The 10,565-nt window shown below is 35.7% G+C and overlaps 2 protein-coding genes across 2 annotated transcripts; both read left to right on the forward strand.

The window, feature by feature from the left end:
- Positions 1 to 1,053: 1,053 nt before the first annotated feature.
- LOC130724016 (protein TRIGALACTOSYLDIACYLGLYCEROL 4, chloroplastic) lies at positions 1,054 to 5,412 on the forward strand. Its single transcript, XM_057575175.1, has 5 exons — positions 1,054 to 1,496; positions 2,264 to 2,510; positions 3,641 to 4,004; positions 4,413 to 4,750; positions 4,976 to 5,412. The coding sequence occupies exons 1-5, from the start codon at positions 1,237 to 1,239 to the stop codon at positions 5,171 to 5,173; spliced, it is 1,407 nt and encodes a 468-aa protein (XP_057431158.1). The 5' UTR covers positions 1,054 to 1,236; the 3' UTR covers positions 5,174 to 5,412.
- Positions 5,413 to 6,223: 811 nt separating this feature from the next.
- LOC130724718 (uncharacterized) lies at positions 6,224 to 10,151 on the forward strand. The gene is made up of 9 exons (XM_057576009.1): positions 6,224 to 6,538; positions 6,728 to 6,844; positions 6,984 to 7,052; positions 7,154 to 7,173; positions 7,261 to 7,313; positions 7,428 to 7,458; positions 7,568 to 7,646; positions 9,575 to 9,714; positions 9,902 to 10,151. The coding sequence occupies exons 1-9, from the start codon at positions 6,370 to 6,372 to the stop codon at positions 9,923 to 9,925; spliced, it is 702 nt and encodes a 233-aa protein (XP_057431992.1). The 5' UTR covers positions 6,224 to 6,369; the 3' UTR covers positions 9,926 to 10,151.
- Positions 10,152 to 10,565: the final 414 nt, after the last annotated feature.

Consider the following 10,565-nt stretch of genomic DNA (forward strand, 5'->3'; position numbering starts at 1 on the left):
AGAGCAAACTAGTTCAGTAAGATGAAATGAGCTGAATCAAACACCTGAAATTGGTTTTTTTATATGAGAATCATCAAAAACAGGTTTTGAAACGAGCTGGGATCCTCTTAGCAATTGGATGGTCAAGCAAGGAATCAAGGATAGTGAAAACTTTTTGAATACATCCAACCAATTGTTGTGTCCAACATTAATTGAAGAAGTACCTTGAATTAATTTATCTTTTAATTCAAATTAAAACAAACTTGAAACTTGGACTTCTTCCATGACCTGGTTTCTGCCACTTAAAGAATTGATTTTTTCCCAATGAAGAGCATGATCTTTCCCTAAGAACAAAATTATGAAAGTGATTAATAAAAATATTTATTATTAGCCTGATTATAGTGGCTTACTATTCAACTTATCAAACTCATCCTGACAAATAAAAATCTCTAATGTCGTGTCCGTTTGGATTTCCGTTGAATTCAATGTAGATCTATGTTGAAGCTAACGCGTCAAAATTATATTTCTTTAATTCACGTTAAACTCAACGTGACAAATTATAACTTCTCCGTTGGTACTTTAAGTTACGTGAAATCATGTTTGCGTTATCTTTAACGCTAAACCAAACATGCACATAATTATATATAATGTTTTGTTCTTATTACTTGAGTTCCAAAATCTCACTAATATTATGCACCATTTATAACTTTGAGGTGTAGCGTGGTGGTTGTTCAGATCATACTTAACCATAAAATTGGTGGTTTGATCCAAAACCAGAATATAGCAAATTTCATAGTCTACTATTTACAGCTTATTACAAGGAGTCGCAAAGAGATAATTAGTCACCACACGTAAAATATATGTTTAATTATTTGAGTTGCAAAACTCACTTATAATATGCATTATTTATGTGGGGAGGTTGTTTACCTTATTCATTAACCATAAGATCGGGGTTGAATCGTCACTCATGAGAATTTAACAATTTCATTGTAAATTATTGATCACTTAATACGAGCCGTCACGTTTGAGATGATTAGTCGCTATCGATAATCGTATTTCATTGATATTCTATTTTATGCAACTTATATATGACCCGGTGACGGACTCGGACACCAACTCGGCAGCTGAGTGAGTGTGACCGAGTTTGATAAAGGTCAAAATGGTTGAGTGACTGTCGACTCAGTGAGTGAAGAAGCAGCAGCAACTTTTTGGTGCGTGAGAGAGAGAGAGAGAGGGTGAGGAAGAGGGAGAGTGGTGATGAGGAAGCTAAGATGGGTAATGGATGGAGGAGCGTTTTGGGATTTGGACGTTTCAACTCCAAAAACGCTTGATGGATTGGCATGTCCTGTGCCAGAAGACCCTCTCCCATTGGGTTTGTCACGAGGAACCAGGCTTTCCAGACCCAAACAACTCCATTTCATGCACACTTTCATGCATGCCCTTCTTCTTCCTTCCTATGCCAAACCCCATGGCCTCACTCTCCAGCGTGTTCTCTCCCTACCCTTTTCTGAAAATTGGTAAATTCATCACCCTTCTCTCAATTTTTCAATTTTTATATGCATTTGGCTTTATTAATTAATGGGGTGCAAACAAGTTTTTTTTTTTTTTTTTTTTTTTTTGATAATTGGGTTGTAGTTTGGATTAGATGGTAGTGTTGCTGTTTTGATACTGAAAAAATAGGATTGGAATTGAAAATGGGTGATTAGTCATGAGTTTATTGATGGTGAATTTATGAATAGGACTATATGAAATGACAATGGCTAACCAAGTTAAAAACTGTTTGCTTTAGTGTAACTTGTAGTGCTAATAATCAGCTGTGTCTTCATCATTATGGAACTGTGTTGTCATGTGAGGAAGATGACTTTATTTTAATAATTGGGTTGTAGTTTAGATGATAGTTCTGCTGTTCTGGTACTCAAACAACTGGATTGGAATTGAATATGGTTTGGTTACATTTGGTTTCGACTCTTGTAGCATTGTGCAATTTGCTACCTCTTATGATGTGGTGGATTAGTCATAAGTTTATTGAGGGTGGATTTATGAATAGGACTAAATGACAATGGGTAACTAAGGCTTTGTTTGGGTACCTGTTCAAGATAAAAGTGAATGGAATTCTTATGAGTTAAGATGAAAGTCTGTTTGCATTACACTCAGCTGGTATTCAAACACATACTAAATCAATAACTGTTTGCTTTAATATAATGTGTGATTTTAATTATTGGCTGTGTCTATTGATTCTCATGGAAATTATATTGGCTGATATTCAAATCTGTAAGTTTTGCAGGATTGTATATTTACTGGGTCAGTTCAATTTGCAGAGATTTGTTTCCTCTGTCAAGAGCAGTAAGGAAACACCAGAGGGGTTTTCCTCTTGGTTAAAAAACATTGGGAAACACCTACAGCAGAAGTCCTTGTATGCCTTGGGTTTCTGTTCAGAGTTCCAGTTGACACCGAATGATACTTTGCTTTTTGGCTTAGATGGATATGATTATGCTGATAAGCCTCGTGGGAAAGCAGTCCTTCATCATGAGGTGAGGGTTCGACTGTATCCTCTCATGAATTTCTAAGTGTCTTGCAATGCTTTTATGCTTAATGATTTTTAGTATTTGCTGCAAATATACTGTTTCAGAATTCTATGGCAATGGTGCAAATGACGAGTCCATCTGAAAAATGGGCCATTCCATTTATACTATTATGTATTTTTCATATATTGTTGAAGACAATAAGGATGTGCTTATCATGAATTGCTCTATTTGGGGGCATATAGACCATTAGACCCAATGTGTTCTGCAAGAAGTACTTCATGAGTTCCCTGAGATCTGCCAAAACAAGTAGATGGGTGAAACACAAAGTATGAATTGTGTTTGGAAAATTCACTGAGTATTGAGTTTGTGGAAAAGTAAATGAACTAACTGAAAGAATTAACAGACCTTGGCCATTCCCCTTTAGGATGTGATCCTAAATCCTAATAGACCACCATATCTTAGTAGCTGACTTGGACATCTGTGTCTTTCCACTGATGGTGCTGACTCTCTGCTCCCTCCGGCCTTTGTCGTCGGCAGAGTTCCATCATGGTTTGATGTTTGTACTCAGTCGGCTCTATTGGGGTTCTGATTTGTGTCCCCTCAGTTCTGTCATGGTTTTGATTTGTTCTCTGTCGTGAAAACTAAAAAATCAGACCACCGTTAAACTTCTTTCTCATCACCATCGTGGCTGGTATTGGTTTGTTTTTTCAGGTTTTTTTTGTTACTTTTTTGTGAAATTCATTTTCCAATAATAATATAGGCTAATTTGGTATACAGTTACATTGAAGTTTAGTTCATCTTATCTCAATGTTTAGTTCTTACATAGTTATATTTGATGTTGTTATACAGTTGGACTACCAGACTTTGAACAGCTAACAGTAACAAACAATTATAAAAGAAGCTAACAATTTTTGTAACTGAACTAGAGACTACTAGCCTACTGAGCTACGCGATCATATCTGTAACACTTAATTTATAATTTCTGCATTAGCTAACCATGTGGACTTGGATACTAATATAAACTGCATTAACTATCTCTTTTTTATTTTCTGTTATTTGTTCACTTTTTGACTTGAATTGAACTAGATTGTTTTTTTCTTTTACTAATGCAAAATTTTAACCGTGAATGGTTGTAGTTTCCACATCATGATCTGAAAGTGGAGGCAGTTTATCCTGGTCTTTTTGTTGATAAGACTGGTAATTACTGGGATGTACCATTTTCAATGGCAATTGATCTTGCTTCCGTGACTACATGTGACTCTTCCATGGGTTATCATTTGTCTGCGCAATACACTTCAGGGGCACCTGAGCAGTTTGAAAGTAATCAAAATCAAACTGTTAGAGTACCACCTACTCTACTTCCTGGTTTGGCTTTCAAAAGTGTCTTCTCTTACCGGATGAACACTGATATTTGGAGAAGTGAAGGTCGTAAGTTAAAATTGGTGCAACCATATGACATATTTCTTTCAAGTCCTCATGTCTCTGCCTCAGGGATTATTGGTAAGTTGTTTCCTTGTTTGTATCTTTTTCACAAACACATTATATAGTTTAGAGTCTAGACCAAAAAGGACACCAATCTTTAGATAGGTACACTCAGTAAAGAAATGAGGAAACTGTTAGATATTTTCTTCGCATTTCAAATACTTGCTTTTTCTATCAATAGAGGGAAAGAATTAGGGATCCTTTGGGATGTATTACTCGTGGTAGTAGATGCAAAAAAAGTGTAATAGCAGCAGGTTTAGTATCAGATTGTGGATTGAACTAGAATAATAAAAAAAACTAATAAAAGACATTAGCACTGATCCTATGTATCTTTTAGCGCTTGAGCAATGAGCATTTCCATGATAATGAAAGTTATGGGTGCTTTTATAATGTGCTTAGTTTTTCCTTGCATTATTTTATGTTAAGGCGCTGCTGCAACCGCCGCTTTTGGAGATAATTCGGCAAGAGCGCAAGTAGATGATGATAGACAAGGTTCTCCAGGATTTTTTATCCAGGCTGCTGGGATAAAGTCTTCCTTTGTAGCAGATATGTTTGCATCCATAACATTGACAGCCCAACATGGAAACTTCCAAAGGCTTTTTCTGGATCTTACACGATTTCAGGCCCGGCTAGATTTTCCTCGTGGTTCTAAATTTCTTTCAGGCGCAACAAATCTAGCACAAGATCTTCTCAATTCTCAAAAGCCCAACATGGACGATGTTCAGGCAATTTGCCCCAATGCTACCTTATCTCTTCAGCAGCAGGTAACTCCAGTTCTTACATATTCTTACATGTTTACAGTGTTTTAAAAGTTTTGCCTGACTAGTGACTAGTAAGCTTCATTTTGAGAAGATAAATTTTGCTTGGCCTTGCCTTGATTCTCTTGCATCTTCTGATCTCATGATTCTCATGCATCCTATCACTGCAAATAGTTCAAGCAGTTGGTACTTAATGCTACTGTAATTTTAACCAAGACTTATTTTATGCAGATTGTTGGTCCTGTCAGTTTTAGAGTTGATTCAGGAGTTACAATTGATGTGAAGAACCCTGACTGGCTTGTACATGCCCAAGAACCTGTATTTGCTGTTGAATATGCATTGGAAGTACTTGGTTCGGCGAAAGCAGTTGCTTGGTATTGCCCCAAGCGCCAAGAGTTTATGGCAGAACTTCGTTTCTATGAGACATAAGCCATAGCCAAGAGGCACTGTAGAAATATCTTATGTTCCTTGAATTGCAAAATACTATGGTCATTGATTCATTAATTTAACAATTTTCATGCTGCCTAATGACTTACAATAGATTTACTTTCATTGGTGCTCGAGAGCTTAAGGGAAATCAAACATCCATAAAATAAGATTAAGGCAATGATTAAATTTGTATGACTTTCCATTGAATGACAATGTTATGAAAAACTTTTCAAGTAGTATATGTTTGATTTTTTTAAGTGAAATTTTGAGTATTGTGTATTGAGAAGAATTCTCATTGAGAGAGATTTCATCAGGATATGGGTATTCCTAATTCGAATCAGATGATGTTACATATGTTAGACAAAAAAGTAATTCAAACATATTAATAAATTCAGTGCAGTAATAACCGAATCACACTTTTTAGAAAGAAACCCAAAGTTGTGAAGGTTAAAACACACATGTTATCTTTGATCTTTTACTTGCCCTTTCTTATCTTTCTATTTTTTCTTTATCTTCATTACATAATTGATTATCTTTATGCAGAAGTTCTAGCAATCGTTATCACTTATCACAATTAATAATGACAACTTGTGTACTAACTAGGTTACACGTATCTAATGCAAAGTTTTCACGAAACTAAACACAATCAAATTACATTGAGAAAGTGACATGAATTAATTAATTTTACTTACATTTTTTACCAATGGTATCTCCAAATCAATCATCTGACTCTGAGATTACATTAAATAGCAGACATCTCCCGACAAATGTTTCTCTGTACGCATCGTAAAGAAATTGATGCTTAAGGAACTTAATTATTTGTTAGTTATGCTCAACTTGTTGGTATTTTTTTTAACATCAGAACGATAAATTGCACCCACCAGGTATCGGTCCTCGAACATATGCTATTTCTCAATTGCACATGAGAAAGATAAATTGTGTCATATCTTAAAATGGAAAAATATTTTGTAGTCTAATGATATTTTATTAATGCACCATGCCACGTGTAATGCAACAGATGCTACTTTTCTTTTCTTCCAACTTCTGAATCTGATTTTCCCTGTTGAGATTTGAAACAAAACAAACTTGAGACACAACATATATTCATAGTCCTCAGGAATTACAATCATAGATTGATACATATCCAACACAAACACCAACATACAAGTTGAATTGAAGGGAAGAAGAAGACAGTGATGGCAACAGGTACCCAAGCCTACGGTGAATCATGGTACTGGGACAACCGCTACACCAACGAACCTGGTCCCTTTGATTGGTACCAAAAGTACATCACTTTGGCTCCAATCATCAACCTCTATGTCCCTCAAAACCACTCCATCCTCGTTGTCGGTTCTGGCAACTCAGGCATGTTTTGTTGATCTCTCAGATCTCTATATGCAATTCAATCACAACCCCACCTACCCATTTTGCTTTGATTCAATAAAAATAAAATTTTTATGCTTTTTATAATCTTTTTCTTTGGTTGGTTCCTATATTCCATGACCCTTTTGTGAAATGTGTGTTTGTCAATATCAAGTTTTGTGTTGTTTGCAGCTTTCAGTGAAGGGTTGGTTGATGAGGGTGGTTACTCAGATGTTGTCAATGTTGATATATCTTCTGTTGTCATTGAAGCTATGCAGAATAAATACAAAGATCGTCCTCAATTGAAGTGTATCCTTTTGATATATTCATGTTATAATGTCATGGTTTTCATTTTGTGGGTGTAACTTGTAATTATGGAACCATGAAACTATTGATTTTTTTGGTATTATGTTATTGAGGGAGTGAACTATCCTTAATCAATAGGCAGATGTGAAAATGGATGTCAGAGACATGAGTGCTTTTGAATCAGGATCTTTTGGTTCTGTTATTGACAAAGGTGTGCTTATTTTTCATAGATTTTGATTTCTCTATTTTGTAATAATTATAGTATCTATTGGGCAATGAATTCTGATGATACTGTTTGATTTTTTTTTTCAGGGACTCTTGACTCTATCTTGGTGAGTGATGATGCTCATTCAAATACTTGTATGTTTAACAAGACTTACTGTGTTACAGGTTGCTCATTGCATATATTTTGTTTGTAGTGTGGAAGTAATTCAAGACAAAATGCTACTGAGATGCTTGAGGAAGTTTGGAGGTAAAATAAAACCATGAACAGAAGTCTATAGTTATTTACGCTTCTGTTTTGTTTAGGATCTTTTTTATTCTTGATCTGTTCACCATTATTGAAGCAGTTGATGACACACTATAGGGTCCTTAAGGATAAAGGAGTCTATATTCTGGTAATTGCACTTCATTCTCTTAGTTTTACTATCAATCTGCATTGAGATTTGCTCTCCAATAAAGGAAACTTGTCTTGGAATTTCACTTGATCAGCCTTGATTACCGCAGGTGACATATGGAGCTCCGCTATATCGCCTGCGCTTGCTAAAGGAATCATGCTCTTGGTCAATAAAACTCCATGTGATAGGTTGGCTAAATTCTAATGTCGATGTCAATTTGTATGCCATGTTTTATGAAGCTATTACAATTATGATGTTCTCTCATGCATATTTCCAGGTTTTTAGTTTTTGCCTGATTTCCAGTTCTGTCATTTACTTTTGGGATTAAGAAAGTCTCATATAACAAATAAGTTGGAATACACCTGAACTCCGTATTAGCAGTGCTTGTAAACTAAAATGGATTATTGTTGTGGGAATTGGGGATTGCTGAATATATGGTTCCTGCCTTGCTGGTTAGATGTATGAGGCACCATCATGTGGCTTTAGATATTATCAAATTATCCAACAGCTTAAGTTGTTAGGTGAAAACAATATGCCAGACGATACAGATACCCATTTATCTTGTGTTCAAATTCAACTTTTTTAAAGCCACTATCTCAAAAGCTTTGATATCATGTCATGAACTTTAGACCAACAATCCCAAAAGCTTTAGACTACTTGGTCATAGAGGTTATGATACCATGTTATAAATCAATTATTTCAAAAGTTTAAACTATTGAGTGAAAACACATGGATAACTTTTGTATTATAGCTTTATTTAACAATATGCTAGACAATGCACAAACCTATTTACCTTGTGTTGAAATTCAACTTTTTATCAAACCACTCTCTGAGAAGCTTTGATATTATGTCATAAACTTTAGACCAAGTATCCCCAAAGCTTTAGATTACTTGGCCATAGAGGTTGTGATCAATGTTGTCAGGATCGAGATCGTACTCAGGATCGGAAAAGGGGGGTGAAAGATTGTAGATCGTAGGATCGGGATCAGATCATAAGATCCTACTAGAAATGCAAAAACATACTTAATTAAATAACATATATAGAAAATTCCATAAATGATGAAAATAACCTGATTCACATGAACTTAGACTAGAAAGAGGGCTAAACAGCCGCACGCGATGATCGATGGCAGAGGTCAGGCGTGGAGGTCGATGGGGAAGAAGATGGGAAGCAGTCATGGAGTTTAAAAGTTTGAGCGGGTCTCTCTTTTGGGGCTGAAACCCAGAAGCTCATTTCCAAAACCCTGGTCCTTGAATCGGATCGGGATCTTGATCTTACTATCCTGTCCACAAAGATTGGGGTCCTGGACAGATCATGCTCCCATGAGATCCTATGTGGGGTCCAGATCGTAAAGCACCAGAAAGATCGCAAGATTGTGGGATCCTAAGATCCGGATCAGGATCTTGACAACACTGGTTATGATACCATGTTATGTATATTTAAAATAAAGGGAAGAGCTGAATATTATTTTCCAATGTTTCAAAACAATATACAAGGTCTAGGAGATGCGATGCTTGCTATGTTAGTTGATGGTGCAAACAAGCAAATTTTCAGTGGTAGGTGGTGGTGGCTGAGTGCGATGGACGGTGCGATTAATACACAAATCAAGATATGTATCAGCAGGAATGAAGGCTGCTGTAGGAAGCTGCAATGAAAACAGCCTCTGGTGTCGGCAATGAAGGCGGCTAGGTTTGACACAGAAGCAGAGTCTCCCAGATTGGAGCTTTGATAAGAAGTTCAAATAAAGGGAAGAAAACTGAATATTATTTTCTGAATCTTTCTTAACTAAACATGGTAAAAATCTGTGCAAATCAAAATAAACCAAATATGCCCTAAAAATAAAATTATACTAGTTACAGTATATTATACAACATGAGTCCATTATCCCAAAAGTTTAAACCCTTAACTGAAGACACATGAATGGTTTTTATACTGTGGCTTTAGCAATATGTACTTTTTTTTTTTAAATGTCCCCCCTTAAAGCATCCTATTTAACTGTTCCTTTATAAATTGTTAATTTGCTACTCTTTAATTGGGTATATATGCATTTTTAGCATTCAAATTTGGATTTTTTTTATAAGCCCTCGTCAATAACAGTTGGCATGCTATATTCAGAAAAACTTGCATCAGAAGAGAAATCTGATCATCCACTTTGGGAGCTGACAAAACCTGTTCCGCTGAATGACGATGGTAGCTCTGTGGAGGAAGCCCTTGGCCGGAATGCTGATGTCCATTACATATATATATGCACTAAGGTAATCGTATGTTTTGTGGTACCTATTGCTATATGTCCTTGGTCAATAGTACATGTTATAATATACCTCTCTCTTGAATAATTAATCGTCATGTTGTCAAAATCATATGCCTAGGTGATGTTGAGTGTAGCTTTCTATACCCTTTTCCCATTTGGACTAATCATTTTTATTATGATTTTTCTGCCAGGAAAGTTCTGCTAACGAACATTAAAGCATGAGCGGGCAATTTGGCGAGGAAGGCACCCATTTTCACTCTAGAAGTTTCTGTTACTACTTACTGTAGTTGATCCTAGCATCCGTAATGGTAAATCCAAAGTTAATGAGCTTAATTTTCTTTGCAACACAATGTATTATGATATTCTGAACGTTTGTGTGATCTAAAGACAGTAACATTTCTTCAATTTTTAATTTGATTGATTCCAAGAGTTGTCTGTTAACTCCGCCATTTTCTGCCATTTATAATGTCACAATATATTTTCTTCAGGAATCTCCAGAATTGTAATATTTAACCTTTTGTGATTATTCTCTTCTGCTTTAAGCTTTTCAAGATGTCTTTTTCTTTGAGTATAGAGAAGATGAGGGAAAGAATGAATTCTCATTAGTTTTGAATGTACAAGTGCAGGTCTATATACATGTTGTTGACTTGTATGAAATTGCAACTGAATACAATTGACTCACTAATCTATCAAGATGATGCAAATAACTTGACTAACTTGAACTCAATATTGGGAAGTATAGGTCTTTGGTTCTCCACATGTAGAATGGAAATTTGATCTATGCAGAGGAGTTTTGTGAGGATGTCTGCTAGAGGGTGATGAGTATTAACATGAATGAGCTTTGGTGAACCAACT

Source organism: Lotus japonicus, chromosome 6 (genome assembly GCF_012489685.1).
Source record: "Lotus japonicus ecotype B-129 chromosome 6, LjGifu_v1.2".
Classification (NCBI taxonomy): domain Eukaryota; kingdom Viridiplantae; phylum Streptophyta; class Magnoliopsida; order Fabales; family Fabaceae; genus Lotus; species Lotus japonicus.

Bases quoted from the DNA above. Each gene is read 5' to 3' on its own strand.
- LOC130724016 (XM_057575175.1), top strand. From the start codon at position 1,237: ATGAGGAAGCTAAGATGGGTAATGGATGGAGGAGCGTTTTGGGATTTG. The intron at 1,497-2,263 runs GTAAATTCATCA...TAAGTTTTGCAG, and splicing joins CTACCCTTTTCTGAAAATTG to GATTGTATATTTACTGGGTC. The intron at 4,005-4,412 runs GTAAGTTGTTTC...TTTTATGTTAAG, and splicing joins CTCTGCCTCAGGGATTATTG to GCGCTGCTGCAACCGCCGCT.
- LOC130724718 (XM_057576009.1), top strand. From the start codon at position 6,370: ATGGCAACAGGTACCCAAGCCTACGGTGAATCATGGTACTGGGACAAC. The intron at 7,053-7,153 runs GTGTGCTTATTT...TTTTTTTTTCAG, and splicing joins TGGTTCTGTTATTGACAAAG to GGACTCTTGACTCTATCTTG. The intron at 7,174-7,260 runs GTGAGTGATGAT...TTTTGTTTGTAG, and splicing joins GGACTCTTGACTCTATCTTG to TGTGGAAGTAATTCAAGACA.